Source organism: Ostrea edulis, chromosome 7, assembly GCF_947568905.1.
Source record: "Ostrea edulis chromosome 7, xbOstEdul1.1, whole genome shotgun sequence".
Classification (NCBI taxonomy): Eukaryota; Metazoa; Mollusca; class Bivalvia; order Ostreida; family Ostreidae; genus Ostrea; species Ostrea edulis.
The window spans coordinates 60,029,441-60,047,623 of NC_079170.1; the positions used below are offsets into that span (position 1 = coordinate 60,029,441).

Consider the following 18,183-nt stretch of genomic DNA (forward strand, 5'->3'; position numbering starts at 1 on the left):
GCCCTTATCAAGCTTTTCAGTTTTGTAGGAGTGCCTAAGATCATTCAGTCAGATGAAGGTTCGAATGTTATGTCAGGTCATAGGTGAGCTAGGTGTTTGGTAGTACAAGTCACGAGACTAAGGGAACCCTGATTGAAAGTTTCACCAAACCCTTAAAACTATGATGAAGACGTATTTGTTATATGATAAAGACTGGGATGAGGGGGCTCATCTCACTTTATTTGCTGCTCTAGAAGCAGTTCAGGAGTGTCTTGGATTCAGTCCCTTTGAACTAGTGTTTGGTCATACGGTTAGAGGTCCTTTGAAATTATTGAAGGAAAAGTTGTAGATTGAAGCTTTTATATTATAATCGAATTTTGAAGAGATACTTTACAATACTTGCATATTGGCACACGAAACTCGCAAGAGTGCACAAGTTTGGTTTGAGAAAGATGTTAGGATTAATAGATTTCTTAAAACCAGGTGATTGTATGCATGAGGTAGGTGTTTGACAGCTAAAGTCTCCTACTTATCCCGAGTCTCAAGGGGCGCTTGAACATTTTCATTAGACCCTTAAAACTATGAAGGAGATATATTGTTATCAATATAATAAAGACTGGGATGAAGGGGTTCACTGAATTTTATTTGCTGAAGGAAAGGCAGTTCAATTGTATCATGGAATAAGTCGCTTACAGTTAGAGGTCCTTTGACATTGTTGAAAGAAAAGTGGTTGACTGAAACTAGTGCTCTTAACCTTTTAGACTATGCATCTAATTTCAAAGAGAGAATTTACAATGCTTACAATTGGCACAATAAATCCTCAAGAGGTCTCAAGCTAAAATGAAAGTTTGATATGGCAATTATGTCAGGAATAGAGATTTAAACCAGGTAATACAGTTCTTGTACTTCTGCAGTTTTTTGTATTTTACCTGCTCCCGATCATCCTTTACATGTCCTTATGATGTTCAGATCAAGCTTAGTGTTGTGCATTATGCAGTTAAGAATCCTGATCAGCGTAAAGGAAAACGAGTTTGTCTCACTAGTTTTCCTGTTAAATCAGATTCGACGTTGTCCAATGTTAAGACATTTCAAGATTGTACTGAAAATGGCATTAGTGTAAAAACTGGTGAAAACAACTTTAATCAGTGTCCGTTTACAAATCTCTGAAATTCTTGTCAATCTTGATGCCAAACGTGGATATTTGAATATTCATAAAAAATTACAAGTTTAACAACTCATGGTAAATCATCCTTTAATCTTTCTGGATGTTCCAAAAGACCAATGCTGTTTGTCAACATGTTATAGTGAGTTACGCTTTGCCCATCAAGCAGCATCCTAATAGTTTGAATCTTTTAAAATTGCCTCGGCTTTTATATTTAAAAAAAAAACCATTTCGAGACCAAGGAGGTTATCCTGCAACATACATGAAAACGCGATCATTATTTCTTAAATAGCTGACAAGAGCTTTAGGGATATAGTGATATCAAATACGTAGTTTAATTTCAATGGCATTTTTTAAAGATTAATAATGATGATTGCAATGTAAAAATTGACACAAGCAAGAGATATAAATGAGAAGAGTATCTTAAGACTAGTTTAGTTTTATACAAATATGAAATAATTATGTATTACAGTAAATTTATTTACAGTACATGGGCAACGCATGTAGATTTCATGTTTTCAAAACCACAATTTCTCAGGAAATGTAACTCTGCATTTTCCTTACAACAGACAACCCTCGTCATAATTGTGATATAAATAATAAACCCCCAGATTTTATCTTGGAAATTTATTGTACATGCAGACTGATAGCATTATGTACATCTCAGGTCATCGGTGTTTTCAACCTCTCCGTATGTAGATATTTAGGACATCTGCTTTTCCATAGCCTGTGAACGACAATGAGAATTCCAATTACATATACATTAAAACCATAAAAGGTATGTAACATAGCCCATCATGTCCACACGAGCAACCCTTCACTACTAAAAGCCGTGGAGCCTTAACTGGGCATTAAACTGTTTCTAAAGAGCTTACGACTATATATATATATATATACAAAGCACTAAAATGACCAACGACACGAACAACGAGATTGTCAAATTTTCGGGACGACCCGTCCCTTCTTCAGGACAAACGAAAACAATTACATAATGTGGTCAATATCAACAGAGCATATAACAAAAACTACATATAAATACATCTAGCACTACAACTACACTAATCTACAAACGTATTTACAACGCAGACTACATGTTTTTGGTCTTTAGGCTTGCCAATCAATGTTAAAAGTGGAGCGAATTAGGACATGCCTTATTCGTCCAAAGAGCTGATCCAAAATGTCCGAAAAGAAAAACAATAAACTTAATTAATCTCAAATGGAACGAGTTAACCCAATTACGTTGACAAATAGGAAAGCTAACTCGTACCCAGAGAGATTCTATTTTAACCATGCATAATTTATAAAAGATAATAATAAGTAACAAATACAAAAAAATAAATAAATAATAAATAAATGAAAATAAGCTATGTAAACGAAGTAAGAACAAAGTTAGAGAGAAAGATCATGTAAACAACAAGTTTGAATAAGTTAACAAAATGGACCAACTCCAAACAAAAACAAAGAATAGGCAGCCCAGGAAATTGAATCAACATCAGACATTCCCGTACTGATCATGTCTAGGGTAGATGTGTAAAAAAAAAAAAAAAAAAAAAAAAAAAAAACATTTTTTTGTATTTGACCTTGTATCCATGTTGTGGATCCGACACTTTGAGGTATCGGGTGTTGTTGGAACTTTAGTGCTTATATATATATATATATATATATATATATATATATATATATATATGTGTGTGTGTGTGTGTGTGTGTGTGTATTCTTTTTCACAAACTTTTTGGGAAGCCTAGAAACTCGTGCATAATGCGTTGTTCTATAATAGTGATCTTACTGTGCTTTCTAGGTCTGTGGGTTTTTTTTTTTGGTCTATTAATCGACAAACCAATGTGTTTCCCGAACATCTACTCGCACCCCCCCCCCCCCCCCCCCACCTAATTATGGAAAGCGATTAAGGGGCCATTTAAGTGGAGTACAGGTTTACAGAGTTTACTTGTATTTTACCTGAATAATGAAAAATTAATAAAGAAGCAATAACATTTCAGATTTCAAATTATTTTAAAGCCATCATTTGATAAATGCATTAAATGATGAAGAATTATCAAGGTCAGAATGATGCATTATATGTATAAAAATATGTCACTAATAATGTTAATGATGTTTATGCATTATGTGACAAATGTATTATTTAAATGTTTATTTAAGCTTATTTGTTCTACTGTACGCAGAGAATGTATAATTTGTCTACTGTGTAACAGAATTAAGATTAGTGTTGAATACCATTACATTTAACTGTACTGATTTATACATTGTATCTATAAAACAAACTAGGCAATCCAATATATTACTACACAAATCCTCATCAACCTAAATCATCACATTCATAAATGTAGTAAACTATTTATTTTAACTAACAGTAACACATAAACCAAAAATACGTAAATTTAAAAGAATTATAATGGATATAGTTAGTTTTCCAGGTTTAATATTATTTTCCCGTTTTAGTACGGTTGCTTTTGTTTTGTAATATCTTTTAATGCTTTTCTTCTTTGTTTAGTTTTGAACATAAAACATTGATCGATTCATGATTAAAGTAATGATGGTTTTGTTTTTAGATTATAAAATATTCTCTAACAAAGCATTAATAAGATAGCAAACAATTATCAAGTTTCCGTTTTAATTGATCTGATGTCGCATACAGATTCATCATCCGAACCTTGGACAGTGATGTTATATTACTTAAAGGAACGTAAGAAAAACCAGTGACAATGAAGAAACATTGTGATTCAGTACAAGAAATGAAATTTGTTGTGTGACTGAAAAAATATACATTTGAGAATGTTGGATTGTGAACAAGTGCTACAATTATTTTTTTTAAAACAGTGCTTTATCTGAAAATAGATTGTGAAAGTTTTCTATTTAAACAGAGTCTTATATGCTGAAATGACTTTTGTAAAATGCATTGGATTATCAGTGCCTTTTAGGGCATGCATGGAAATTATCAGCGCTTCATGTGTATATACAGTGCTATTGATTATATGTAATGATATAAGGATGGGTCTTCTGTTGTATTCATACTTATATTATCCAGGTAAACTCTACTTGTGTTCCTTTTGGAGGACCCTTCATAATGAAAAGCTTTTGGCGAGTAGACGTTCGGGGAATGAACCGACCAACGATCTATATATTAATTTCTCTAAAATGTTTCCAAATCGTTTAGCAGACTACATTTATCCTTTAAGAAGGGGATTCATAATAACAAAATTTTACATTTCTATGAACCTTGATTTGTCTTGAAATTTATCATGAATGAACTGTATGAGGATGCAATGTGATAAAATATAGCCCTTGTTTGAATCTTACTCAGAATGGAGCCTTAGATAAAGATCACCTAGCATCATGAATCGTGACAAAATGAAGGCTTCCAGCTTTGATTTATTACGAGTTCAATAAATATTGAATACATGTAATTAGAAATGATTTTGTCATAGCATAACCAAACACATACCCATGCCCTGCCATCTTCCACGTTTGTGATGTTTACTGTACAGAAATTGGGGATATCTTTTCTGCCTCTCCCAGTGACATGGTTTAGATCCTTTAGCGTCCATAACAACAAGCCATCCATTATCTTTATGACACCCACCGTAACTTCTATTGATATAGAAATGTCTGCCGTGACGTTGTTCCCTGTGTAACAGAAAAGCCGAAACTCAACAATTTTCTATATTTGATACACTGATTTTTCCTAAATAGCGTCAACTTTGATGTTTGTTCTTTAGACTTGTTATTCATGCACAGCACAATGGTTTTGCTTTCGAATGTACATACAATTAGCAGTACATGTATTCAATTTATTTGTTCAATTCATGTAAGTCTGTAAGTCCTTTATTCATTAGTGGTTTTTTTTGGGGGGGGGGTTCAACACCAACACCACCAAGACAAAAATTATGAAGTTGAACACCAGACCATCCTCTGAACCTATCACTCTTGAAGGCAAACAGATTGAAGAAATGCAAGTGTTTATCTACCTCGGTAGCAAGATCACGCGTACGTCAGATGGAAACTCGGAAACAGATGTAATTGCCCGCATTACCAAGGCTAGTGGTGCTTTTGCATCATTGAGGAACATTTGGAAGTCCGCCAAGATCAGCACCAACACCAAAGTAAAGAGTTTCAAGAGTAATGTCATAGGAGTCCTTACATATGGTGCAGAACCTTGAAAGCTTACCACTAACATTACCAACAGAATAAATGTCTTCCAGACCAGATGCCTCAGAAGAATCTTGCGTATCTTCTGGTCAAGAACCATCAGCAATGAAGATGTCTATAGACAAACCAACACACGGCCTCTTTCCCTTGTGATAAAAGAAAGGAGATGGAGATGGATAGGTCATGTTTTAAGAATGCAACCAGACTCCATCCCAAGGGTTGCAATGAGAAGGACTCCAGCAGGAAGAAGAAAGAGAGGAAGACCAAGAATGACATGGCGTTGCACAACAGAAAAAGAAATGAAGGAGCAGAAATGGACATGGGGACAATGGTCCCAATACAGGCAGCAGTGGAGGGCTCTGGTGACGGCCTTATGTGCAAACCAGCACGAAGAGGACTAAGGAAGCAAGTTCTTTGTTCTATTGACAGTGTCTTTGGAAAATTGCTCATCATTTAAAAAAATTACCCTTCAAAGATGAATGCATAAACATGCATGTTTCTAGAAAATAGAATTTAAACTTAGCACCAAAGCAATTTCCTCAAAGTGCAGTAAAGAATGGGGAACAAAAATTTGCATACATACATAAATATAATTTATAACCACACCACGACGTTTTGTCTATAAACAATAATAATTTTCATTCACATGTCGATTCGATAGATCCCTGTGAACTGAACTCGAAGTAAAACTTTTGTCTTTAAGACACCACAGAGTTCTCCAAATCTACTTCATACTTAGATATTTGATTGAAAATAAATATCAACAACAATCTAATTCAACTTTATGACGAACAGGATGATTTCAGTTTCCCTATCGCCAACTTCCCATATTTATGTAGCAATATTCCATTATTACCTGCATATGGTGTTTATATTTCTCAACTGATTCAATATACAATACCGTGTTCTGTGTATGATCAGTTTTAAATCAAGGTAGGTTACTGATTAACAAGTTGATTGTGCAGGTGTTTCAGTAGTCTCGTTTAAAGTCAACAGTTCGCAAATTATATGGTCGTTATAATAATCTATTTTGCCAATACAATGTATCATAAAGTCAAATGCTGTCTGACGTGTTTCATACCGATTATTAGTCCGTTCTTGGCACACTGATCTTGACTACGGATTACTCCGTGTACCATGAAGTGATTCCTTATAAGAGTTATGGGATTGATCACTGTTCATTACCTTCACCTTCCCTTTAACCATCGATCATTTATCTCTGATGGTGGACACTTTGTCCTCGAGCATACTTGTCGCTCGATACATATATATTATTACTACAGTAACTTGATCCGAAGAGTCGGATCACGTCGAGTTGACAGGCGCGGATCATCAGATCACACGAGACGCGAACCGTCGAGTTTGATCTGATGATCCGCTCTTGTCAACGAGATGTGATCCAACTCTTCGGATCAAGTTACTGTAGTAATGATAAATTTATTATATACCCCCTTCTGCATTTTAAATCCACATTTATAAGATAATAAATGTAATCCAAATTATCAAAAACACAGACATACCATGAAATTATGTTTTGTGTACGCAGTTTTGTTTTGTGACGCGGTCAACATTTTCCACAAATAATGTTGCGTTTATCCATTGTGACGTCATTGTGACGGCAGCAGTTTCAGAGGATACTGATACGGAATCAGAAAACCACAGTGTGGTGATCCGGAAAAACGGATCACACGCTGTGAAATCCACAGTATCAACGAACGATACATTGATGGGTATATAATAAAAGTTCTTCCATGAATGTAAATGACAACGAGACAATACTGGCTGACACGTCGCACAGTAGAATCTATAAGAGGCAAAGGCTCTTACAGAATGGCTGGTGTCCATCGGATTGTCCTCCAAGATATCAAACATTTGTCATATGTACAGTCGTCTAATAGTCAACTTTGGTACAAAAATGATGAATTGTATACCCAAATTAAAAGATTGCCATGTTCCATTAAGATATATTTTTGATGATTCCTTTTCAGACGTCATGTGTTCGATCTCAAAATGTTGTGATATTGATAACTAGAAATTCATTTACTAGATCTCGCCGAGCATAGTTTCTGCACCTAAACCTTTTAACGTTATCTACGCTAGTGGGTGTAATCTCTGTGGCTTAATTCATGTCGGCTTAACTAAGGGTTCACTTAGTAAAGGAATATCAGGAACAAGTTTTAAATCATGGTGTTAACCAACGTCTCTATCAATATTTTAATTCCCCTGACAGCTCCATCTTGTCTATGAGGGTTAGGATTCTAGTAAAAAGTTACCACCATACCAACAACCCAACATTACTTCCCGTGAGGATCTGGGTTAAAATAGGTCTCTAGTACCTCTTGCTTGTCGTAAGAGGCGATTAAATGGGGCGGTCCTTCGGATCAGACCGAAAACACCGAGACCCTGTGTCACAGCAGGTGTGTCACGATAAAGATCCCTACCTGATTAAAGGCCGTAAGCGCCCAGAAATAGGCCTAAATTTGGCAGCTCTTCACCGGCAATGGTGACGTCCCCGTATGAGTGAAATATTCTCGAGAGTGACGCTAAACAATACACAATCAATCAGCTTTAAGTACCCCTTTTGCTAGACAACGAGATCACTGAATCAGGACTTTGGGTACTACATTTCTGCACGGATGCAATGATAATATATATAATGTAGGAAATTTGATTAGTCCACAAGGAAGTAACGTGAATGTGATGGGAATTTTTCACATCATATTCGCACAAAACCTGATAGTTTTGAATACGTTATTTGAAGAAGCCAGAGCTAGTCCATACTTGAATTTTTCAACACCAGAATATATACTCTATGGTTATGGATCTTGTCCATCACAGACTCTTTAAACCACCGCATTTTATGTAGTTATCTTCACTTTTACACGCACGGACGCCCGCCCGCCCACACACCAACTCACGTACGCACGCCCACCCACCTCTCTCCCCACACACAAGAAGGATAGGAAATAGTCGAGTACTACAATCGGCTTTGTGCTATTTCCATTATACAACTGTTGTGTATATTTTCCTACTCTTGTTATTGGAAATTAATTGTGAACCATCCATGGAATCTTAATATCATTATGAAAATACACCATCACCGTATTCTACATGCAGGGTTATATCATGCTCTGAAAGTAAAAGAAAATGGTTTTCAGACACTTAATAATACCAATCCATCTCATAGGAATTTAATTTATCGAATATTCATAAATGTGATGAAACAGAAAATACTTACATTTTAAAGACAAAGAATGATAAAGATATTTCATTGATATTTACTTCTTCATTGAAAACACGTTGAAGCGTCCATTTCTTCTCAGGTCTATATAGCTGGATCTCATGACTCTACTTCGGTGGAACCAGTTCATGAAGTTGGATCCTTTTCCATTGAATTCAATAAATGCCACGGTCTTGCCTCCCTTATTCAACTCCATTCTGACCTTTAATAAGACTTATACATTGTAAATAAGGATCATTATCTTTGTGGGCGTAAATTTTCCTGGATATTTTTTCTCTCTTAAACCGCAGAACGGTAGAAGCATTACTATCCGTCTAAAGACATATGATATAAATTTTGGTGGGCTTAATCGGAATCATTCAATAGAAATTCCATCAAATTGGACACTTGTTTACTATGCCTAATTATTTTCATTTTATAGAATTTCATAAAACATGCCGCTAACTTAATGCTTTCCCGCCGTATTCACCTTCTGAATATTGAGACATTTCCAGTAGTCAATTTTTGGACTTCTGAGAATTTTCCTTGAAACGACACCTAGCGTTTCCATTCGCAGTTTTGGCGACAGACAACCCTCTCGGTAGTAGCATTGACAATTGTCGGTAAACAAATCGCACTTTTTAGTGAACTTTTTCTGCCAGGTGTCCATGAAATTTTGGCCGTTGCCGCTCACTGCATGATACACGAGTTCCCAGTCCCCTAATAAAAAAGAAAATATGTTCATATTTATGTTAAAAATGTTTGCAGTCCCTCTAATAATCATGGTTGAATGAAAAAACCCTACTCTGTTATACAACACTGATAAAAGATATTCAATCGTAAATATATCGCAAATATTTATCGTCGCTAACTAGCCATTTTGTTTACGGGTATGTATGTTTCGTCATTTGCAAGTTTTACTTGTCATACTTGGTGAGGTTTGGAAAAAAAGATTTGTTTTTTTTTTTTAGAATATACAAACCTGTGCAGGGCGCTAATCCATACGTGAAACCACAGCACGTGATGGAGAACAGGAATATGATTCCAAATATCATCCCGATCTACAATTATAGGAGAGTGCTTTATACATTTAACATTCTGTAGCCGATAACACTTTATACATTTTAAAGAAAAAGTTTCGTTTAAAGCGTTACTACGTAATAAACTGTAGGAAGGACAAATCTGGAATGGATTTTTTTTCCAGAGTTGCACACCCTTTTCCAATATGGCTATAAAAGTCGAATTATAAACCATTTCATGGGATTTTTTTATCACGAAATAAAGAAATAAAACAATATTTTAGCTAAACATTTGATATGGAAGGAAAATATCCCATCGGCTTTTGTGTTCCCCACAGAAAATCCCATAGATTTTCAGTTCAGGTAAAAAAAATCCCCACTATTCCAACTAAAAATCTGTGAAGATAAGAATTAAGATGAAAAGTACACCATAAAAGGGAACTGTTCACAGATAGAGGAATATCCAAATATTAAGGAATCAACTAGTCAGAGATTACAAGATTCATGATTTTGCTAATTACATCTATTTTAGCCTATATTCTCATACTCTTTTTACAAAAGCGTTGTTTGGTCGCTTTATTTACATCTATGACGAATAAAATTTAAAGACGGTATAAAACACTTATTTTCAGGATTCTTAAGATTTTCGTATTAATTCAAAGGTATGTAGAGAAATTTTTGCAAAATAGATTGTAAATCTATTAGCATGTAAATAGTATTTACATGTCAATACACAATTTGGAGATGTTGATGGTTACATGTACCAAGGATGCTATCCATGTTTAAAAGATCTACAATAACTTTGTTTCTACAAATAGAGTTATGATAATACTATATACTAAAGCTGTCAAACTCATATGTACCCAATCTCGTTTTTAAGCAGGTTGTCCGTTTCTATGAATAGCATAGAATTAAGGTACCCTCTGTGATCAAGGTTTTTAACCTTTATTTAACCTTTTAGCGTATTCTGACAAAAACGAGAATGTTTGTAGAGAAAATTTAGTATTTCCGTATTAAGTTTCATCAAAATCATTCAAGCTGTTCTAAAGATTTTTTAAACTGTGAAAAATTACCCAACTCCTCTTTTAAATAGTAAAGAATCTAAAAAAAATTATGACCCCCCCCCCAAATTAATTTTGTAAATTTTTATTCTCCATAGTACTTCTCTATCTGCGAGCGATTAAAATAAGTGCATGTGCTTATCGGGTATTTTCAAGATAGGATATGCTTTGTCATTTTTCATTCATAACATTTTCTGATGAAAAATGGAACTTAAACACCGTTATGAGTTATGGGTAGCATAAATGCATTTCAATATAGGAATTCTGACATTTCTCGTACTTGTATTGAATGTCAATGCATATACATTTATAGGTAATACATATAAAATTCACATATGTATTAGCAATTGAAATCTCAGACTACAGTAACTAAAGGTCAAGAAATAGACAGCATTATCATATTTCAGTGTATTTTTATCTATATCAAAAAGATGACGATAAGCTGACTATTTTCGCCAAAATACAGGTACCTCTGCCATGAGATCGGTTTATGCTATCAGCCTTAGGGATGGTAGTCTCCAAACTATTCAACGGCACCATATATTTCCCGCGCAATTAGGCATTGATCATTGATAACACATGCTATTTGGGTACCCTACTTCCAAAACAACCAGTATTCTGAGAAAATGAGTTCTATTTGCAGTTCTGGGGTCCTATTCTATGTATATTGTGTATTTTAAGAGCATCGTATTTTAAAGTTACGCATTAAGGAAAGTCCGTGCTTTTACGTATCCGGTTTTAAATTTTAAACACCGACTAGAAAGTTCCAGTTATAACTTCTTTGTCTGATGTTTGTAGTTTACGAGAACTGTACGAGTCAAATTTAGCATTCAAATGTGAATCTTCAGATATATTTACCATGAATTATTATAGTGTCAAGTCTCACTAGCTCCAATGGTACAAAGCAATGTAATATCTACATTGATCTCTAAAAGGCTAATATCTTGCAATCTAAGCCTGAACAGGTTAAAAATCATACATAAGCATGACCCTCACAGTGGATTTCAAACTGTTTTTAGTGAGTTTGTGTTTGGTTCAAAGAAACCCAGAATCATAAATCCTCAGAAAATCATCAGCAAAGTTGTTGAATATTTGAACTCTTCTTCAAGAAACAAAATTATTTGTACATGAGCTGTAGTTGCTAGAATCTACATATATGTTACACTATATTTATTTTTTCTATAAGTATGAGATAGCATGTATGTATTTTTATGTATGATATGATTGATAGCCAAAAAAAAACCCTGTACACAGTTACGTGATAAATTGATAACAAGCTTTCAATGTCACCTGTTACTGTACACAGTTACGTGATAAACTGGTTACAATATTTCAATGTCACCTGTTACTGTACACAGTTACGTGATAAACTGGTTACAATATTTCAATGTCACCTGTTACTGTACACAGTTACGTGATAAATTGATAACAAGCTTTCAATGTCACCTGTTACTGTACACAGTTACGTGATAAATTGATAACAAGCTTTCAATGTCACCTGTTACTGTACACAGTTACGTGATAAATTGGTTATAATCTTTCAATGTCACCTGTTACTGTACACAGTTACGTGATAAATTGGTTACAAGCTTTCAATGTCACCTGTTACTATACACAGTTACGTGATAAACTGGTTACAAGCTTTCAATGTCACCTGTTACTGTACACAGTTACGTGATAAACTGGTTACAAGCTTTCAATGTCACCTGTTACTGTACACAGTTACGTGATAAATTGATAACAAGTTTTCAATGTCACTTGTTACTGTACACAGTTACGTGATATATTGATAACAAGCTTTCAATGTCACCTGTTACTGTACACAGTTACGTGATAAACTGGTTACAAGCTTTCAATGTCACCTGTTACTGTACACAGTTACGTGATATATTGATAACAAGCTTTCAATGTCACCTGTTACTATACACAAAGTAGAACGTTAATCTCATTGTTACATGTACATTGTATGTACAGGTACCTCATTGTATAAAAATCATGGCGTATACACATAAAATAGATACATTGAAATAGCAGAGTTGTTCCTTCATAAGTTAAAAGATTTAATTTTATGAATATTTAAACTATTGAATACAGTAGCTTGATAATACAAATACGGTACTACATGTACCATCACATAAGTTACCCCACACAATCTTTCAATGTACAGGTATTGCGTATCTATTATGAAGATGTGTGATCGTTTCGCATCTTTATCATGCTCAGTGTCATTTATGATTTATTAGAATTATGATTGTAATACTTATCAATTGTAATAGTTGATCATACCGATATCACAAATGAAATACATCGTTAGAATATCATGCCGATATCGTAAAAATAGTTTGTGTAATACTTGTAATAGATATATTCTATCATATTAGTATCAATAATATAATGAAATTAATGATACCTTGGCGATTTTGTAATTCTGATAGGTTAGCATGATTGTGATACATACATTGTATATAAGAGTATTGTAATTGTAATATATATTTTAAAAAAATCATCCCGATATTATAAATGCAATACACGTAATAACTTACGATATGCAATACATGTACATGTATATCACTATTATATGATGATTGTGACAACATACCGATATTTCAGAGTTATTTCCCTTTAGAAATTTCTCGTACACAGTAATGTGCGAAACAATTTATTCTTATAAACACAAGGGGAGACAAATGCCCATTACTGAATATAAGTGAAGGCACACTGATTTTTGCATTGTCAGTTTCATTGCAAACAAACCAAATAATTGATAAGTATTCATTGAGTAAATAAACACCCACAATTCTTATTACATATCACGTCATTTTGTTGTTCGTACATACAATGCGTGCATTACATGTATCATATCTAGGATATGACTTGCAAAAAGTGTGTATTTTTGTTACGAATGTACATCTTATCACACGTACGACCTGTTTACAAAAGTTGTATGAATCATCCTTTATAAAGCGTTAACTTTTAATGTGACTGGAAACCTACTACAGAACTCTTACATCTTATGTAGTAGCCAAAATATCTTTTACAAGATAATTGCTGGTGTCCTGTAGATGTGCAATAAGTTTTTGGAATATCTCTTTATCGCCCCTATGCTCAGATTTGGGTCGAAGAACGACGTTTTTTCTAGAAAAAGGAATGAAAAACCTGGTTCCCACAACTCTTACAGTTTACGCAGTAGCAAAAACATCTTTTAGAAGGTAATTGGTGGTGTCTTTTTTTTTTTTTTTAATTTTAATAATTGGTGGTGTCTTATATATACTAGTATGCAATGAAGTTTCAAATTTTTTATTTTCAACCTGGGGACCAATTGGGGTTTGAAAGCCGACGAAACACGACGTTTTTCTAAATAAAAAACCCAAATAACTGGTTTCCAGAACTCCTCTTATATTTTATACAGTACTCAAATCATCCCTTGGAAGATGATTGGTAGTGTCCTGTAGATGTGCAATAAGTTTACGGAATTTTTATTTTCATTCCGAGGGGCAAATTGGGTGGGGAATCGACGAATAAAAACATTTTAAAGATATTTGAACAGGCAAAACTTGATGGGAGTTGAGATGATCTCGGCGCACTTGCTCATCATAAAATTCAATGCATCTGGATGCAATGTATGTGCTACAGGAATATATGTGGCTTAGGGGTCAGGACTTCAATTGTTTAATTTATTTCAACAATTGTGAAATAGGGTTTGGGATGAGCCTGGATGGGTCATGGCACTTCCCCAACTGAATACTATATGTTCTTTTCCATTTATATATACAGCATGAATATATATGGTATAGGGTATGCTATATGACTTCTTTGCTAGTTCCACAAATACGATGGAGAGAACATTTGCGTGCGGGATCACTGCCTTATGGCAGCATCTAGATCTAATCCCTGTAACGATTCATAATGCCAATAACGAACTCCAAATGTTTATCATACCAATATTGAGATCATAATACATGTAATACACTATGGTATACAGTTAAAGAATAGGTAATTCTGGAAATGTATGGTTCCCCGAGACCAGAAAGGTACTACCCGAGGCTGTGATCCGCTGATGGATAAAAACGTTTTTGTCGAGGCGAATGATAAATTTACTATTTCCCTAAATACCCATTCTTTTATTATACATGTAATACCAGTTTTAACTGATTATTTTTACTTCTTTATTGGTCTTATGACATTTGTGACACATCTCGCGATTCCAGGAACGCTCCGCCTACTGAGCATTTTGATTATTATATTGATGAATATTAATGAAGGAGTGTTCCCAGGGAGTAGCACTGATGTTGGAGGGAGTATTCCCCAGATGAGGGGAGTAATGTATTCTCAGGGAAATAAACGGTTTCAACGTATCACGTTTACATGGAGAATAACCAGTAGAGGCATAATGATTCAGTACTGCAATAAAAAAAAAACCATGATAGATAATTATTCTCATAGACGCTGTACTATAATTTAATTGCAGAATATACCATACTTTATTATACCGATATTGTAACTGCAATTAATTTTTACACTATACCGTATAAGTGGAAGTTTTAACAAGACACAGATTTTGTATATAATTAATGAGGGCTAGTTTTAGCGACTTTATAACTCCAGAAAAGGTAGCTATCACCTCCGATATGAAATAAATTGTTAGCGATATTCAATTTTAGCGACCTCATCGCTTTCACTATTAATGTAAAAGTGAAATCCTCACTAAAAATTCTGCTTATGCAGTAGTTCAGTTGACCGCCATTTTGATAGATGTAAACAGCCGAGGTTGTATAAAGGTGAGAGCGTTCGCCCCGCATGCGGAAGGTCGGGGTTCGGATCCCGGCGTGACAAACCTAAGTCGTTAAAACAAGTAGTGCCAGTTCCATCACCAAACGCTCGGAATCATGTGTGAATGTCACGGGTCTTCGGAGATGACCTTAAAAACGGATGTCCCGTGTCACAGTGGGTGTGGCACGCTATAGAAGCCTCATTGCTCAATGTCTGTAAGCGTCGAGGAAAGGCCTAAATTTGAAGCCCTTCACCGTTCTTGGTGACGTCTCCATATAAGTGAAATATTCTCGAGTAAGACGTTAAACAAAATAAAATCAATAATTGATAGATGTAAGAGTTTATCATCCGTTAGCAGAGATTAGAGTATAAAATATAATATTTTTCTGATTTTAAAAATCATTATGCATGCAATAATGTATCCTACAGACAATGCGATTCTTAAACATATAGTGATTTATCATGGCGAATATTTTAATTGTAATACGAGAGATAATTAGCATGTCCTTACTGTAATTGCTATTCATGTTTAACATTCTAAATTGTACTTGCAGTTTTACACCTAACAGTTTAGTATATCCAGCATTCCATTTTTAAAAGTGCCATACGTGTGAAAGTTTATCATACCGATACGGTAATTGTGAATAATATAAGTATTCATTATGTTAATACGGTAATTATGAATCACTTAATTATTTATTATATTGATACGGTAATTATGAATCATATAATTATTCATAATGTCTATACGATGATTATGAATCATACAATTGCTTATTTTGTCAATATTGTAATTGAAATTCATGTAATACATGTGCATTGTAGTTTAGCAATACCGATATAGTATTAGTGTATCATATAATAGTTAACCATGCCAATATTATCTTTATTTAAATACAGCACATTAAAACATCTTATTATTGTAAATTCAATACCTGTAATAGTTTGTATTTTGCAGATATCTTACATGTACGTATTTATTAGACAGTGATAGTCTTACGCAATGGTTTTTTCACTAGATCGAACACTCGACCGGCTAGGTATTTTATAGAGATATTATACTCTTTCCTCACCTCTTCATTTTTCTCTCGTATAATGTAAAACTTATACGGTACCAATTTTGATGCACCAGATGCGCATTTCGACAAATAATGTCTCTTCAGTGATGCTCAACTGAAATGTTTGAATTCCGAAATAACAATGAAGTTTTGGAGCTATTTTAGGGAAAAACTGTGCCAAAAAAAGTGGAGTCAAATTCGTCTAAGGATAAGAACTATGCATGAGGGAGATAATCCTTAATTTTGAAATGAATTTCTAAATTTTAAAACAGCAATTAAATATACATCCGTATTGTCAAGCTAGTAACGAAGTACTTAGCTACTGGGCTGTAGAGACCCTCGGGGACTAACAGTCCACCAGCAGTTTTATCAAATAGAATGTTCGTTGATTTTCTTTCGACATTGTCTAGCATCTTCAAATACCAATCACGTACAAGACTTAAGTTAAAAACCCACGAAATGCAAGATCTTCTAACGAAATTGAATCTTACCTGTATCTTTGTTAAGATGAGCTGATGGAATCTGATAGATACTTACTAAGGAAATGCTTAGTAGTATTTGCGAAATTAGGATTTTCAAATTGTATTTATTGCTGAATTCTCTATTAAACATCGAAATTGCTGAACAAACAATGAGGAGACCTAACGAAGAAATATGAGGAGCAGGAATGGAACTTCAAAGGCGTATACCAGTATTGTATAATAGCAACATTATATTTCTTTGTCAAGCTTAAATGTAACATCCGAAGTAGAACTCAGAATTTCTATAATGTATCCAATTGCAATCGAAGACTCCTGTTCATATAAGTATTTGTTGCTTATTTGTTAAAAACAGTAACAAAAGTTTCGCCTACACGTGTTACATTTTATCGATATTTCGCATACACGCAACAGGTTACATGTGGGAGGGATTAAATTTCATGTCATCATGTATCGCTTCACATTTTAGTATGATGTTTCTTGTTTTATATACTAATGTTTTGACATTCTAAACACATATTAGAACAAAGTATACAGAATTATACAAGTGATCATTGAATATAAAAAGTCTTCAACAATTATGACCAATAATCAGGCTTTTTAGCTCACCTGAACCGAAGGTTCAAGTGAGCTATTCTGATCACATTTTGTCCGGCGTCCGTCTGTCTGTCTGTCTGTCTGTTCATCTGTCCGTCTGTCTGTTTGTCCGTCTGTCTGTAAACTTTTCACATTTTCGACTTCTTCTCCAGAACCACTGGGCCAATTTCAACCAAACTTGGCCAAAAGCATCCTTGGGTGAAGGGCTTTCAAGTTTGTTCAAATGAAGGGCCATGTCCCTTTCAAAGGGGAGATAATCACAAAAATGCAAAAATAGGGTGGGGTCATTTAAAAATCTTCTTCTCAATAACCGCTGGGCCAGAAGAGCTGAAATTTACCTGAAAGCTTCCTGACATATTGCAGATTCAAGTTTGTTCAAATCATGGCCCCCGGGGGTTGGATGGGGCCACAATAGGGGATCAAAGTTTTACATACAAATATATAGGAACAATCTTTAAAAATCTTCTTCTCAAGAACCACTGAGCCAGAAAAGCTGAGATTTACATGAAAGCTTCCTGACATAATGCAGATTCAAGTTTGTTCAAATGATGGGCGCCTGGGGTTGGATGGGGCCACAATAGGGGATCAAAGTTTTACACACAAATATATAGGAAAAATCTTTAAAAATCTTCTTCTCAAGAACCACTGAGTCAGAAAAGCTGATTTTTACATGA

At 34.5% G+C, this 18,183-nt stretch overlaps 1 protein-coding gene across 1 annotated transcript; it reads right to left on the minus strand.

The window, feature by feature from the left end:
• Window positions 1-1,753: 1,753 nt before the first annotated feature.
• On the minus strand, window positions 1,754-17,084 carry LOC125657244 (uncharacterized). Its single transcript, XM_048887930.2, has 6 exons — window positions 16,925-17,084; window positions 9,508-9,586; window positions 9,016-9,245; window positions 8,588-8,748; window positions 4,602-4,783; window positions 1,754-1,868 (listed from the first exon to the last, which is right to left on the minus strand). The coding sequence occupies exons 2-6, from the start codon at window positions 9,578-9,580 to the stop codon at window positions 1,822-1,824; spliced, it is 693 nt and encodes a 230-aa protein (XP_048743887.1). The 5' UTR covers window positions 9,581-9,586; window positions 16,925-17,084; the 3' UTR covers window positions 1,754-1,821.
• Window positions 17,085-18,183: the final 1,099 nt, after the last annotated feature.

Excerpts from the sequence above, each read along its gene's own strand:
- LOC125657244 (XM_048887930.2), bottom strand. The coding sequence starts at position 9,580 with ATGATATTTGGAATCATATTCCTGTTCTCCATCACGTGCTGTGGTTTC. Across the intron at positions 9,246-9,507 it reads TGGATTAGCGCCCTGCACAG|GGGACTGGGAACTCGTGTAT; the intron begins GTTTGTATATTC and ends CTTTTTTATTAG. Across the intron at positions 1,869-4,601 it reads TGGAAGATGGCAGGGCATGG|GCTATGGAAAAGCAGATGTC; the intron begins GTATGTGTTTGG and ends TGTCGTTCACAG.